The sequence below is a fragment of the Symphalangus syndactylus genome, chromosome 2 (genome assembly GCF_028878055.3).
Source record: "Symphalangus syndactylus isolate Jambi chromosome 2, NHGRI_mSymSyn1-v2.1_pri, whole genome shotgun sequence".
NCBI lineage: Eukaryota > Metazoa > Chordata > Mammalia > Primates > Hylobatidae > Symphalangus > Symphalangus syndactylus.
The window spans coordinates 65,102,180-65,118,696 of record NC_072424.2 but is presented as its reverse complement, the minus strand read 5'-3'; the positions used below and the strand labels follow the sequence as shown (position 1 = coordinate 65,118,696).

The 16,517-nt window shown below is 39.9% G+C and overlaps 1 protein-coding gene across 7 annotated transcripts; it reads right to left on the bottom strand.

Moving 5' to 3' along the window:
- Positions 1-23: 23 nt before the first annotated feature.
- On the bottom strand, positions 24-13,446 carry SMIM8 (small integral membrane protein 8). Of its 7 annotated transcripts, none has more exons than XM_063619232.1 (4): positions 13,373-13,442; positions 8,813-8,929; positions 4,806-4,963; positions 24-1,674 (listed from the first exon to the last, which is right to left on the bottom strand). In XM_063619232.1, exons 2-4 carry the CDS (start codon positions 8,832-8,834, stop codon positions 1,516-1,518), a joined length of 339 nt encoding a protein of 112 aa, XP_063475302.1. In that variant the 5' UTR covers positions 8,835-8,929; positions 13,373-13,442; the 3' UTR covers positions 24-1,515. The 7 variants fall into 7 exon arrangements, with proteins under 7 accessions (XP_063475302.1, XP_063475291.1, XP_055114194.1 ...); XM_063619221.1 differs by having other exon boundaries at positions 24-556; XM_055258219.2 differs by lacking the exon at positions 8,813-8,929 and adding an exon at positions 11,275-11,295 and having other exon boundaries at positions 13,373-13,430.
- Between the last annotated feature and the right edge of the window lie 3,071 nt (positions 13,447-16,517).

Below are 16,517 nucleotides of genomic sequence, written 5' to 3'. Positions count from 1 at the left end.
CAGAGAGGCATAGCAAATAAATATTTGGGGCTCAGTAGTACAGATTTTATTTAGTTCCATGTAAATTCAATTAGCTAAGTTCTATAATACCTACAAATCACACATAATTACATTGTCATGTACCTTACAAAACCACAATAAAGTATGACAAATTAAAAATAACATTATTATAAACTCTGCTGTGCTGTTATTATTACTTGGTAATATTAATAGCGACTGAAGCAAGACTTCAGAGATGAGATTTACTACTGAGGCCCAATTACAATGATTTGGAGAATTAGGTGTATATCTAGAAATGAAGCAGGTCCAGAATCCTTGTGAGAAAGATTTGAATTCCATAAGGCAGAATCTGGCCAGACACAGGGGCCTAGCCTTGACCTCTGTCCTAGGCCCCTGGGCCAGGTGCCAGGACAACCAAGGCCATTCTGCTGCTCGCCTGCAGTGGGTGCTGACCGTGGGGCTGGGCTTTGTTTACACTCATTTTTACCCCCATTTCTGTCCCCACTTCCATAAAAGACACTTCAAAATGCTGATGCTTCAGAGAGTAAGAAACATTCTAAAAAGGAAAAAAACAAAAAGGCCTGCTGGCATATAAACTTCAAAAGAAAAAAAAGTATGTAAGGTAAACCTGGTACAATAAGGAGACCTTATCTATTCCTTATCTATTGAGTAGTTGTAGTTTTTAAATAACTATAAGAACACTTGGTCTTATGTTTATAACATTACTGTAACATAAATTAACATAAACAAAATTAATTAACATTAATTAACAGAAACAAAAACTAAAATAGATAATATTTAGTTGTCAAAATCATCATACCTCAGTAAAACATACTTTTTTTTTTTTTTTAAAGAAAAACTCCAATTACTCTGGGATATTCTTAATCCTTATTTTAGTAGCTGAGTGGAAGGATCTTTTCCATTAAAATAAAATTCTGCCCCAAATATAGCTAAAATAGAAACTGAAATATATGAACCATTTGTGACACTATAAAAACTACTTGTCAGAGCCAACTCAGTTTCTCATATCTCATATTTTTAATATTGACTTCAGGCTTTAAAATTTCTATTTATCTTTCTTTAAAAATATAGGTTCTATGCCAGGGAAAACATGAACATTTCCTTTGCAAGTAGCAAAACACAAGTAAACTTTCACGACAGCTGCACCGGCATAATTCACCTTAAAATATTTAAAACATCATGCAAATTTAACAGCATGGGTACTTTTATTATACAGAATTTAATAATTAACAAAAACAACTTCCATTCTCATGGCACTTTTATAAGAGGTAAGGAAAGAAAAATATTATGACGCTCGCTCTGTGGAAAAAGAATGAGATAATGGCTGCAGCTGTGAAAGGACAAAATTTACGACAGTTGTCTGGTTGCAACTGCTATCTTCTCTCTCCATTAGCATGTTCTAGAACAAGAAACATGATACTCTACACTCACAAGGTCTTTCATTTGAAGATTTCGGAACCCTTAATAAAGGTCCATCTGCAGTAACCAGCACTACTAATCCCATTTGGATGTTTTCCGCCTCATATAACTGTGCCCCTCACTATCAATAGCTTCATAGAGGTCCTTTTTATTCTCTTGTGTTGCATGTAGGTAACCAATATATGCCATGCAAAGTGAAAGAGTTACCAATCCGAAAGCCATTACAGGTTTGTTCTGTCAAAGAAAAAAAATGATAAAGCTTTAGTAAGACTAACAATTTGAGGAGACCCAAATATCGGTTGCACTTTCCTCCTGACATGCCACATCTTTATTACAACACTAGCATTACCATGGCAATATTTCAATTAAAATCATTTATTCAGTTCTTTATTTGATTAGCTAAACTACTGATCATCTAGAGATTACAGAAGACTCTTGCTTCTCCTCTCTAGTCTTTCTCCCATCTACACCCTGGACATCTCAGACCTCTACTCTCAGGAAGGTGACAGCTGGGAAAGGAGTGGGGCAGGAAAATTGGTCTGGCACCCGGAGTTTTCAATGTTATCTGTGTGAAGTGGAGGAGTTGCTTAACTTCCTGGTTTCTGGGCCCAAGTCTCTCCATTTGCAAACCTCAAATTAGTTCATTTTATTAGGAAGTGAGGAATGAAGTACACATGCTATTCTTCTTGCCCAAGTCATGAATAACTGGCAAAAAACCTCATATATTAGGCACAGAAATGATGATGATGTATACACTCTTCGCTGGGAATCTACTCTATTACCTCAAGAAATTTAGTGATTGGAACAGCTATTATGCTGTTAACCTTGATTTACTCTTGGACAATCCAAGACCCTAAGAGGCAAAGTGATGCTTTCAGGTTAACACACACACACACACACACACACACACGCTGTGTTGTTGTTGAGACAGGATCTCACTCTGTTGCCTAGGCTGGAGTGCAGTGGTGCAATCATAGCTCACTGCAGTCTCAAACTCCTGGGCTCAAGTGATTTTCCTGCCTCAACCTCCCAAGCTGGGACTACAGGTGTGCACCACCATGCCTGGCTACTTTTCTTGTATTTTTAATAAATACGGGGTTTCACCATGTTGGCCAGCTGGTTTCAAACTCCTGACTTCAAGTGATCCTCCTACCTTGGCGTGAGCCACTGTGGCCAGACTAATTTTAAATTTTTTTGTAGAGATAGAGTCTTGGTATGTTGAACTCCTGGCCTCAAGAGATCCCTCTACCTCAGCCTCCCAAAGTACTGGGATTGCAGACATAAGTCATGATGCCCAGACAAAAAAAAAAAAAAAAAAACTTTTACATACAGGAAAGATGTTCACAACTCCAGAAAACTATTTTGTCTATTAACTTTGTTACTCCTCAAACTGTACCTTAGACTCTTTTCTTTGCATGTTTACACTCAACGAATTGGCCTTTCTTAGGTCAATGTAAATGCACAGTAGTGATACAAATAATAGTTTCTGCTTCTGTCACCATACCTGCTGTACCACTACTGTGAAATAAAAGAAACTCTTTAACTGAGGAATGTGAGCCCCCTTTAAATTATCAGGCCCAGAGAGGCACTGGAATGAGATAATAGTCATGTTTTGAGCTAAGTAATAATTTTGAAACCCTTGCTATGTGGGCTCTGGACTGACACCACCAATAGCTATATATTAACCTTACAATGCCATCCACCAGACATTATAACTCATACTCTGTAGTTCAACAATGTACAGTCAATTACTCATCAATGTCATTTCTGCAAACCAATGAAAATTACTGAAAAGCAACTTTTGTACTTGCCTTCTCTCCTGATTCATCTTTTTTCTTAAAAACTCCAGCCTCATGTTCTCACTCACAGGTGGGAACTGAACAATGAGAACACATGGACACAGGAAGGGGAACATCACACTCCGGGGACTGTTGTGGGGTGGGGGGAGGGGGGAGGGAGAGCATTAGGAGATATACCTAATGCTAAATGATGAGTTAATGGGTGCAGCACACCAACATGGCACATGGATACATATGTAACAAACCTGCACGTTGTGCACATGTACCCTAAAACTTAAAGTATAATAATAAAATAAACTAAAAACTAAAAAAAAAAAAAAAAAAAACCAAAAAACTCCAGCCTCTCCTTTGCTCTCCAGAGTGTTTCCCAAGGTTACTCTGAAGTGTTTCCCAGGTTGCAGTCCTCAACCTTGGCCCAAATAAACTCCCTACCTATATTAATTTGCCCCAGTTTCTTCCTTTAGGTGACATTTCCATTTCAAAATAAGGGTCAAACTTTTTCACTTAGATGAACACCTAAGAAAGGACACAGACTCAGAGCAGTTTAAATTTACAATTCTTGAAATGCTTTTAGCAATTACAAGAACACATTAGTTCAAAGCTTTTAAAATATTTTACCTTGATTTAATGATCTGATTCAGTTGATCTATTTAACTTTAAAACAGTTTACACTGGTAACTATGTTACTAAAATTCTAATCAGATTCAACACACTTAAATATTTATCATATTTTAATTTGATTTTACATTTATTTTAAAATAGAATCTACATTTATTTAAAAATAAACTCAGCCAGGCGTGGTGGCTCATGCCTGTAATCCCAACAATTTGGGAGGCTGAGGTGGGAGAATCACTTAAGGCCAGGAGTTCAAAACCAGCTTGGGCAATATACTGAGACACCATCTCTACAAAAAATTTTAAAAATGAGCCAGGCATGAAGGTGTGCACCTGTAGTCCCAGCCACTCAGGAGGCTGAGGTGTGAGGATCCCTTGAGCCCAGGGGTTTGAAGCTGCAGTGAGCTATGATCGTACCAGTGCACTACAGCCTGGGTGACAGAACTTCTAATAAATAAATGAATTTCATCAAATCAAATGTTTTGGAATGTTTCACAAAGGATATTTTATCTAAGCAATGTAATATTGCTTAGATAAAAATATTACCTAGAGGCTAGAATTGCAGTATGTTAAGAATGGTCAGATTTTCATTTTAGTTTCCTTGCTTAAATGGAAGGTCTTATTTACCTAACAGTACCTGATCAAACAACAAAAGTTGTCTTCAAATTAATGCAACTATTAAAATGGTACTTTAGATAGTTTGAGAAGCCAATCCATTAAAGGGCAACCATTTTTCATTATAACTCTCAAATGCCCTTAAAATATTTATGTTTATATGTGTATTTATATGTGAAACAGCATTTAAAATCGTCCTTCCACCTGCTTTTATTCACAGAGAGGTCTTACTTGTCAACATAAAATTTCCACGATAAAATCAATTACAAGAAAATTAGAACTTTCTAAGAGTCTGGTTGGATTAAACATCAAGTCTTATCCTGGATGTATTTCTTACAGGTTTAATGAAGAGCTCTGGATTCACAGCACGAAATAAGGTTGTTGTGCGCACCCCTCTGAGCCCTGGGCTTTGAAAGTCTTTCTCTTTGGGTGGTTCCTTTTTGAATGTTGGAGGCTCAGGTGCTGAAGACATCTTGATCAATGATGATTTATTATCTAAAAACAAAGTAATATATTTTTTCCCTTCATAATTGTGCTTCTCTGATAAATTTCTTTAAAAAGTAATTCTTAAATTCTTTCTTTGAATTCCAACCCAGATACATACCAAATGTGATTGTCAGTTATCTTATTACTTTGTATGATGCACTTTGTAAATGGTGCTTTAACTTTAATTTGGTAATTTTCTTCATTATTTTAATTTTCATCTCAAAATAAAAGTGTTGGGCAAAGGTTGTTTTCCTACTTTTATAGAAGACTGGAGAATTGTTAGTCTGAGTCACGTTGTATCATATGAAACCAGGACTAAGAGTAGGTGAGGCCAGTAGGTTATCCGTTCCTTTCTTTACTTCCTTGTTTTCACTCCTCCTCACCTTTCAACAGCCCCTCCAGAACACCACCCTGAGGGAAGGACCAGCATTCCTTTGCTCATTATCTTCTACAGATTCACTCCTGGCCAGTTTCCCCCACTGCTCCTCTGTCTTCCTCCACTAGCCCACACATGAACTCATTTTCTCAAGCAGTGAGGATAAGGAGTTGTTTGTACTTACTCCTCCTTTGCCAATCAGCAACTTTCTGGGTAGGACATGCCCTGCTATCTCCTTAATCTGAATATCCTTTTTTATCTTAGCTACTCTAAATCTATCCTATTGAATCCAAGTGTGTCTTTTGTTTTCTTGTTTTCCTAGCTGAAATGTCAGCACTTTGGGAGTATTTTTTTCTTCTAGGTATTACTAGGCAAAAGCTTATTTTATCATCTCTGCCATCTAATGCTGGGATGAGAGGTGACGGTTGAAAGAGGGGAGGCAGAGAAAGAAAGCTTCCAAAGATGGACATAAATGACAATATAGTAAAATTACTTGCGGGAAATGCTGCAATCACTGTACAGTAAATGTTATAAAATAAAAGTTAAGAGCCAAACATTCATATTTAAACACACATTGGGGCTTTGTTTGCACACTTTTTTTTTTTTTTTTTTGAGACAGAGTCTTACTCGATTGCCTAGACTGGAATGCATGTGCAGTGGTATGATCATAGCTCACTGCAGTCTGCAGCCTCAAACACCTGGGCTCAAGTGATCCTCCCACCTCAACCTCCCAGGTAGCTAGGACTACAGGCATGCACCACACCTGGCTTTTTTTTTTTTTTTTTTTGGTAGGGACAGGGTCTCGCCATGTTGCCCAGGCTGGTCTCAAACTCCTGGCAACAAAGCAAACCTGCTTCTGCCTCCCAAAGTGCTGGGATTACAGGCATGAGCTACCACATCTGGCCAGTATAAGTATTCATTAAGCTTACTATTTTATAGACTTTATAAAATCAGTATTTTCACAACTTCGTAGTTAAGGAAAAAACTAGGAGCTTGGCTTTTCAAAACACTTTGTGTTGCAGTAATCACTGAATGTTCATCTATATCACTTAATTGGGTATGCACCTCAAGAGGAACATCTGCTTGAAGAAAAAGGAATGTTCTAAGCACTTTCTACACTTGCAAAGGCTTCAGAAATGTTCACTGTTGCTGGTTCCATCACTTATTCCTCATGCATATCATGATCATCATTGTTGCCTTCTTCATCGTTACCACCATGGCCTTCTGGTTCAATTTTTACATCAGTTAGCACTCCTGTAGCAACTTCAGGATTTGGTAACTTGGGAAATAGTTACATTGCTATCTGTAGCCACACAGTCTTCAAAATCAAACTGGTTTGAGACATCAATGACAGTAGCAGTTGAGTGCTAGATTGGTTCAAACACCACATTTGGTTGCAGTCTTCTTACAGGAGGACCTCAGGGGATTCCACAGGAATCATGCCTGTGTTTTGCTAACATTTCATGATTACAGATAACTTTATAGATCACCAAGTCTCTGCAATCATGTCAATGGCTTATTCATGTTGTTTTTCTCCATTTTTCTCTTCATCCTCTACATTTAGAAAGAGTTGTTCCAACAACTGCTTTCAGAGGTGAGCTTTCACTGTGCCAACTGTACCCTGATCCAATGGCTGCAGAATGGCTGTGTAGTTCAATGGGAAAAACTCAACCCCTACATGATCCCAGTGTGGGAGTATGTTGTGGGCAGAGCAATTGTCTATTGGCAAGAGCATACTGTGTATTGCTCCTTGCATTCCCTTGTCAATCTTTATCAGCCATTCAGTAACACATTTCTCATTATTCAGGCATGTGTATTGGCTTGGTAATCACGGGGGAACATTTCTGAAGCACTGAGAGCTGACTTGCCAAAGACAATTGTTCCAGAATGCATTACAGTAGAATACACCAATCATCAATCTGTTTATTTCCTTTGCAAAGTCTACCTTTGGCATGAAGCATATGATAAGGTAACAAGAACACCTGTTTCATTTAAAACACCATTCAGGCTGGGCGGGGTGGCTCACACCTGTAATCCCACTATTTTGGGAGGAAGAGGTTGAAGGACTGCTTGAACCCAGGAGTCTAAGACCAGCCTGGGCAACATAGCTAGACCCTGTATCCAAAAGCAAACAAACAAACAAACAAGCCATTGAAGCTGTAACCAGCAATTTTTGTTTTTGTTTTTAAATTTCTCCTGCATGTAAGTTAGTAATTTTCTCTACTGAAACTGTTTTCTTCACTACAGGCAACTTGTGAAACAATTCCAGAATATGCCCGAAGTTTGTTCAGGCAGCCCGCACTTGCTTGAAACTCACCATGCCTGATAAGCTCTGGATGTTTGTCCCCTCTAAATCTCAAGCTGAATTGTAATCCCCAGTGTTGAAGGTGGAGCCTGGTGGGAGGCATTTGGATCATGGGAGCAGATCCCTCATGAATGGCTTGGTGCCATCCTTGTGGTAATGAGCAAGTTCTTACTCTATGAGTTCATGTGAGATCTGGTTGTTTAAGTGTGACACTTCTTCCCCCTCCCTCTTGCTTCCTGTCTCACCATGTGACATGCCTGCTCCCACTTAATCTTCCACCACAACTGAAAGCTTCCTGAAGCCCTCACCAGGGGCAGATGCTGGCACCATGCTTCCTGTACAGCCTGCTGAACCGTGAGCCAATTAAACCTCTTTGCTTTATAAATTACCCAGCATCAGGTATTTCTTTATAGTGACGCAAGAAGAGACTAACGCAATTCCTAAGGTTGGCAAAAATCCAATGCTTTCTACAGCACAGTTACATGCCCCTTTCTTGCACGAACCTGATATCATGCAAAAACAGTGATAAAAGGGACCTCGCATTCACTTTTGCTTTAGTCCCAGAATCCCTTTTTAAACTTTCTCTTCAATCTTGGCTCAATCTTACAAAAATGTGAACAATGTTGGGGTAGTGGTGTTAAATTCCTTTGCTATTTCTCCTTTGTTGTGGCAGCAATCTACTGCTTCCACTACCATCATTTTTTTCTTCTAATGAGAAGTGCTGGTGTTTCATTTTTCTTCTCTTAGCCATGATGGTGTTTATAAAGGTATTTAGAATTTAAGTAACAAATGTTGGCCACCAGGTGCCTATACCAGGTGTCAGTGATGTTTCTCCCTGTGCTAAAAACTTGTTTGACTATAAATGTGGGTGCTATAGTTTGGATAGTTGTCTCCCAAACCTCACGTTGAAATCTGACATCCAATGTCGGAGGTGAGGCCTAGTGGGAGGTGTTTGGGTCATGGGGGTGGATCCCTCATGAATAGATTAATACCCTCCCTGGGGGAGGGTGGGGAGCAAGTGAGTTCTCACTCTATTAGTCCCCTGGAGAACTGGTTGTTAAAAAGAGCCTAGCACCTCCCCTCTCTTTCTTGCTTCCTCTCTCTTACCATGTGATCTCTGCACATGCCAGATCACCATCACCTTCTACCATGAGTGGAGGCAACCTGAGCCCCTCACCAGAAACAGATGCTGACACCATGCTTCCTGTACAGCCTGCAGAACCATGAACCAAATAAACTTCTTTTCTTCATAAACTGCCCAGTCTCAGTATTCCTTTATAGCAACACAAATGGGCTAAGATAGGAAAAGAAAATGCAAAATGAAGCAGTCATTAAAGTGGAAGTAGTATTATAGTCTGTCAACAGCCAAACCTATAAGGAACATTAGGAAGAAAATAGTTAGCCCATGGCCATGTTGTTAGGGCTGAATCTCGGCCTCAGAGTGTGCCACTACATGAAACTGAGGCATTAGATAAAAATACTAAAAAGGCCTGAAAAAGCAAATATACAAAGGTAAAAGTCTTGTAACCAGAAACTGACATAAACAGCATTTTTCCATTTATTATTGGAAAACAGCTGTGTGTATTTAAAACAAAGATAGCCTATAGAAAACAGATTAAAGTTGTTCATTGGGAAGAAAAACAAGGTAATGGAAAAGATGGGTATAGAAGTTCATATTGCAGAGCACAGAAGGGTCCTCAGAGCATAGTTTATTACATACACTTTGTGTGGATGATCATGTGCCAGGAATTGAGGATGATGAACTCACTCCACGCCTGATGTCCAAAATTATATAAACTTATGTTACATATAATTATACATTAATTATAATATATGTAATTTATTAACACATATATTAATAATGTATTGTAATATACAATTTACATTATATATTATTATTACTCTACTCCTGGGGTATATAAAATTATATACTGTATATAATTTTGGACTTCAGGTGTGGAGTGAGTTAATCATCCCCTCAGGGAGGGCATTAATCTATTCACAAGGGATCTGCTGTCATTTTTATATATATATATGGGGGGGAGGAGACGGGGAGAAAGACAGACTAGTTACAGCTAACAAAAATGTCACTATTTTAAAATTAAACGGATGCAGTGATGCTGAGTGTTATGAAATTCAACCTATATGAAATATGTCTGTAAAAAACTATATAGTTACATAGCATTCTAACACTAATTGTGATGACTTAATTTTAGATGTAAGATTGCTTGATCTCCTTTTTTTCCTTAGCAGAACCTATATTTCCTTTATAATGAATCAATAAAATAATCAGGGTAGTATTTGTTATATTGCAACTCCCAGACACGCACATTTACCTTAACAATTCACTGTTTATGTTAAACTCTTTGCTAGAAATGACAAAGAATATTTTGACTGGAAACTCACATGTATATTTTAAAAGATTTAATATACCACAATTTCCACTGTTATTGACACTTTCTGGAAAGTATGAGAGTAACATTTCCTATTATTTATCATTCTTTTATTAGAAGTAGGATAAAACAGCTCAGTTTTATTGCTGCTTCTCCTTTATGAGCCACAGTCACTGATGATACAACAGTTCTCCCAAAATTGCATGAACTTATTTACACCATCTATCAAACTAAGACTTTTTAACAACCATCTATACTTTGTTAAAAAAAAATTCAGATTACTGAGACCAGAAAGGGTCTTAGCAGCCAAGAATTTGTTATACGTAACTATTTTAAAAACAATAAGAACAACAAAAAAAATCCTTTTCTACATACGAGAAAATTCTTCTGTATTTGTTCACGTGCCAGCCCACAGAGCTGTACAAGTCTGGCTGAAGAATAAATTCAAGATATGCCAGTTGAATAAATAAAACAGGTAGAATGCAAAACCTTCGTCATTTCTTCACAGATGTGTAAATTGTTTTGGGGAAAACAAATCTGTATTTTAACAAGTAAACTTTTAATCCTGAAGTTTAAGTTGACTAGCTATTTTCAAGTACAAAACTAATACAAGTTCCAATTTTAAAAGCTGCAGAACTAATCATAAGGTCAAGGCATGGCAATAACTTACTCTGACGTTACCACTCACCTAAGACAAAACCAGTTAATGTCTAGCACACTTCCATCAGAACTTTCTTAGTCTTCCCACTAGTTTCTCCACCTTCTTCTCTTTTTGTTTCCACTGCAGCTGTCACTCATTTACTTACACATGATATTGACCAATCTTTAGTTATTATCACTTTGAAGATCTATTTATTTTTAAGCTGGATTTAAAAACCTCATTTACTGTGTTAAAACAGTAATGACATAAAACATACATACACACAGATTAGCAGTGATGCTGGGAACCTGGCATTACACTGCTCTTGGCTAAGTAATTTTGTGATTAATTTGTGTGCAGGCCTACCTGCAAAATAATTAATCAGGCACCCCTGGCTGTGCAATCTGCCCCACTCTTATTTCTTCTTCATTTTTCCATCACCCACTTCTTGTTCCCTTTTCTATGCATGATTAAGAAACTGTTATTTATCTTTTCTTAAAAAAAAAAAAATAGAGGAGAGTAGAACATTTCACAGCTGCTTGTAAAAAAGGTCTAAACTAAGGGGTATTTACTTCATTTGTTTCTCCCTGGTAAAATGTTCTTTACCTTTTTCTTCTGTCCATCCTCCTGTGAGGGAAGCGTGCAATGGAAAAAGGAAGAAGCAAAGATAAAGGACTGCCCATTTACCCAACTCCATGAGAGTCACTTACATCTCAAAACGTAAGAATAGTAAGCCCCTGAAATTAATAACACACAATGTGAGAGGCTGTACAGATGGTCCTACACCGAGAGTCAGGACTAGTCATTTTTTAATCATTTTCCCTCCTTTAGTAAAATTCTTGCTCAGGGAGTTATTCCAGAATACAGGACTACCTATTAATATATTGTACATGCAAATTAGACTAAGATATAAAGAATATAAGAATTACTTTAAGAGAAACACTTAATCTTCAAATATACATTTTAGAAATAAGCACCTCAATAGAAGACCAAATAAAATGACCAGAATCATAAAACGTTAACGAGCAGGAACCTTATTAATAATGAAAGCCTTTCCTTTAAAAGACAGAGAATTATAAAATGGGCAAAATATTTTAATGAAAGTATAATACACTTTTTTATAGTTTCACATGCCACATTATCTTAATAAGAAACTAACTTGAAGTTTGGGGCAGAAAAACCTTAAAAATAATTTAAATTAGTTTAAACAAGTTTGGGATAGAATCAGAGGACTTCATGGCTTGAGGGGAAACACAGCATAACCTCAGATTCTCACCTTGCTACTTATAAGCTGTGTCTTTAAGTGACAACTCTGATTCTCATCTTCCCCTTTATAAAGGGGAATCATTTTCTCTGATTCTCCCTTATAAAAGGGGCAATACTATCTATTGCATAGATAGGTACCAAATGTGTGCATTAATTAAGATGACATATTTTAAAGGATGCAGATGTTCAATCAATGGTAGCTACTTTCATACTCACCATTTAGTCTAACTCTCCCTTCTAAACTCCTTTCTGAGAAACCCAGACCCAAGGAGATGTCTTTACCAGGAGGGTGCGATCACCTAGGTCTCCCAATTTCCAGACCACCAATATTTCACCACCTCACCCCATCTTACTCTTGATAAAAGGCCTTTGCATGTATATTACAATATTTAAGAAAAAAATTATAATCACTTAAGTTTTTAAAATTGATTATATATATGTTGTTTTTAAGGTAAAATATACTTTCTAGAAAAGTATCTTTCCTGCCGGGCTGGGTGGCTCACGCCTGTAATCCCAGCACTCCGGGAGGCCGAAGCTGGTGGATCGCTTGAGGTCAGGATCACTTGAGGTCAGGAGTTTGAAACCAGCGTGTCCAATATGGTGAAACCCCATCTCTACTAAAAATACAAAAATTAGCCGGATGTGGTGGCGCGGGCCTGTAATCCCAGCTCCTCGGGAGGCTGAGGCAGGAGAATCACCTGAACCCGGGAGGTGAAGGTTGCGGTGAGCGGAGATCGCGCCACTGCACTCCAGCCCGGGCGACAGAGCGAAACTCTGAACACAACACAACCCAAAACAAAACAAAACAAAACAAAAGTATCCTTCCACCTCTTGGATGTAGTACTGTCCTGAAAAAAGGGGAAAGGCTTTGCTGGCGACAGCCTGAGGACTGACAATCTGAGTCGTATCTGGCTTCCCCCAGTGTCATGGACTACTGTTTGCTGCCGAAGGCTTACTCAAAGACAGATGCACTGGACGCCTCCAAAAGAAACTGCATTCAGTTCAGTTCTACACATTGTGCTGCAGGGCTGAAAAAGCACAAGTGTCCGCACTACGACAAAAGAAAAGCGGCGTCTCCTGAAAACACCATGTTCCCCTATGAGTCTCGTGAGCCAGGACACTAAGAAACTGCAGGAAACGAGAGAGTTCTCGGGGTGAGGGTGTCCATGGATGAAGCACCGAACAGACTGTCTGGGGCCCGCAAGGTGAGTACGGGAAATGGGCTCTGTGGGGCCAGAGAGCTCCACCGACTTGGGGTGCGGGTAGAGGGAGTCCACGGAGAGGCAAAGATTTGGGCTGCCCGAGAGGACGCTGCCTCCCTGGGAGGGAGGCCGGCAGGGCAGCCGGGAAGGGCAGAGACGGGAGCTTGATGGTGCTGCCGCCCCGTCCCCTCCAGGCCGGCGCCCAACCACTCAGCACCAGCGAAGCCGCCGCTTACCTTTCGCGGGGTCACCTCCTCTCCGCGCCCCAGACGCCCCGCCCCGCTTCACCGCCCCGCCTCACCGCCCCGCCTGCTAGAGAGAGCGGCGGAGCGCGCCCGGCCCGGCGCCACAGCGTCCCCTGTCTTCCGGAGGCTGCGGCGCAGCGGCGCGGGGCTGCAGGGACCCAGCCAGCGCTAGCCCTTCCGGTTCTGAGGACCTCGCGCCGGTCCTTGGGGTCTGTGGGCTGGAGTGTGCAAGGGAGGTTTTTGCTTTCTTCCCTTTTTGACCTTTAGTTTTCCATCTCCTAACTTCAAATTACCTTCCAGTTCGGTGTGTATGTTTGTATAAATAAAAGGAGACATCTCCTAGAAGTATGTTTATTTCATGAAAGTGCAAAGCATTCTGATTTGGGAAAGAAAGCTAGATCTGGGCCGGGCGCGGTGGCTCACGCTTGTAATCCCAGCACTTTGGGAGGCCGAGGCGGGCGGATCACGAGGTCAGGAGATCGAGACCACGGTGAAACCCCGTCTCTACTAAAAAATACAAAAAATTAGCCGGGCGCGGTGGCGGGCGCCTGTAGTCCCAGCTACTCGGAGGCTGAGGCAGGAGAATGGCGTGAACCCGGGAGGCGGAGTTTGCAGTGAGCCGAGATTGCGCCACTGCACTCCAGCCCGGGCGACAGAGCAAGACTCTGTCTCAAAAAAAACAAAAAAAAAAAAAACAGAAAGCTAGATCTGATCTCCTCCTACCCCTACTTTAGGGGAACAGTCATTTAAGTGTAGAGTTAATACTCTGCCATTACGTTAGGGCCTTGAGAGTCCAAGATGCAGGATGTATGCAGGTTCAGCTGAGACAAGAATAGATATAGGGATGCTGGTTTGCACATACTTTGCTGATGTTTATGTTTGTTGGGATACACGTGAAAACTGATATGGTTTGGCTCTGTGTCCCCACCCAAATCTCATATGGAATAATAGCCCCTTTGTGTTGAAGGAGGGGCCTGGTGAGAGGTCACTGAATCATGGGGCAGACTTCCCCCTTGCCATTCCCATGATGGAGTTCTCAGAAGATCTGTTTGTTTATGACTGTGTAGCACTTTCCCCTTCACACTCTCTCTCTTTCTCTCTCTCTCCTGCGCCGTGGTAAGACGTGCTTGTTTCCTCTTCCACCATGATTGTAAGTTTCCTGAGGCCTCTGGAGCCATACCTCCTGTACAGCCTGTAGAACTGTGAGCTAATGAAACCTCTTTTCTTTATAAGTTACCCAGCCTCAAATGGTTCTAACAGTGCGAGAAGAGACTAATACAAAAACCAAAAATAAAATTCTAAGCACCACCATCACCCACCCACCCCCGAAAGGAATGGACCTCTGTCTTGGCCAAGGTAATCTCAAAAAAATCCTGAAAGATGAGTTCAGGCCCTGATGGGAAGGGGTGGGCGGTTGGATATGCCTCATTATACCTTCCTCCCGTTGGAGTTTAGACACAACTGACCAGCATTAACATTAAAACGGAGATCTTAAGACTGGTAAAATATACTGTAGCAATAAGAAAATTCCAACCTGACTCTGGAATAACATCACGTGACACATAGTGGGACCTGAAAGAAATAAAAATATGTTACCCCAAAATATATTTATTTGACATATTTTGAAATGGCCTTGCAAAGCTGTCTCTTGTTGGGGAAAACTTACATTCTATAGAGAATCTCTTTCCCTTACTAGATTTTTTTTTTTTTTTTTTGAGATGGAGTGTCAGAGTGTCACTCTGTCACCCAGGCTGGAGTGCAGTGATGTGATCTCGGCTCACTGCAACCTCCACCTCCTGGGTTCAAGCAATTCGCCTGCCTCATCCTCCCGAGTAGCTGGGACTACAGGTGTATGCCACCACGCCTAGCTAATTTTTGTATTTTTAGTAGAGACAGAGTTTCACCATATTGGTCAGGCTGGTCTCGAATTCCTGACCTCAGGCAATCCACCCACCTCAGCCTCCCAAAGTGCTGGGATTACAGGCATGAGCCACTATGCCTGGCCCCTTACTAGGTCTTTTTCAGAGAGTCTGACATCTTTTAAGGTCTGATAAGAGATGTTCACATCTATTCTTTGATAAAGCCTGGAGGCTTTATCTACATAACGAGAACCTTGGCTGCCACAACACCCCCGCTTACCTTAACTCAAGCTGGCTTCACATCTTCAGGCAGAGTTTAACTCTTTCAACTAATTGAAAACGTGAAAAATCTTTGAATTCACCTTTGACCTGCAAAGCAGCACCCCCACGCTGCTTTGAGATGGGCCAAACCAATGTATACCTTACATGTATTTATATATGTCTTTGCCTGTAACTTCCATTTCTCTAAAATACATAAAATCAAGCTGTAGCCCGACCACCTTGGGCACATGTTCTCAGGACTGCCTGAGGCCGTGTTACAGGCCATGGTCCTTAACATTGGTGAAATAAACCTCTAAATTGATTGAGACCTATCTCATAGACTTTCTGGTTTACACAAGTTATATTAAAATGAACAGAATAGTTGGAATAGAAGGTACCCATATTTTGGCATGGGTTTATGTAAAACTTTGGTAAATATGTTTCGAATTTAAAACTTGTTTTCCCAAGCCAAATTAACTTCACATTTGATTTGAAGTTTAATTTTTTTAAATTTTTAATATTTATGTGTATATATTTATGGGGCACATGAGATATTTTGGTACAAGCATACAATGAATAATAATCACATCAGGGTAAATGGGGTATCCACCACATCGAGCATTTATCATTTATGTTACGAACATTCCAATTATACTCTTAGTTATTTTTAAATGTACAATCAACTATTGCTGACTGTAGTCACCCTGTTGTGCTATCAAATACTAGATCTTATTCATTTCATCTAACTATACTTTTGTACCCACTAAAAATCCCCATTTCCCACTCCCCCCACCCCCACTACCCTTCCTAGCCTCTGGTAACCATCACTCTACTCTATCTTCATGAGTTCTTTTGTTTTAATTTTTATCTCCCACAAATAAGTGAGAACATGCAAAATTTGTCTTTCTGTGCCTGGCTTATTTCACTGAAAATAATGTCCTCCAGTTCCATCTATGCTGTTGCAAATTGCTTTTTATGGCTGAATAGTACTCTGTTGTGTATATATACCACATTTT

What these genes read in the sequence shown, in the direction of transcription:
- SMIM8 (XM_063619221.1), bottom strand. Translation starts at nt 8,834, where the DNA reads ATGGTGTCAGCATCTGTTTCTG. An exon ending in GGTGTCAGCATCTGTTTCTG is followed by an intron (nt 4,964 to 8,812) that starts GTGAGGGGCTCA and finishes CTTTGTTTTTAG; the next exon opens with ATAATAAATCATCATTGATC. An exon ending in CAGAGCTCTTCATTAAACCT is followed by an intron (nt 557 to 4,805) that starts GTAAGAAATACA and finishes TTTCCTTTTTAG; the next exon opens with AATGTTTCTTACTCTCTGAA.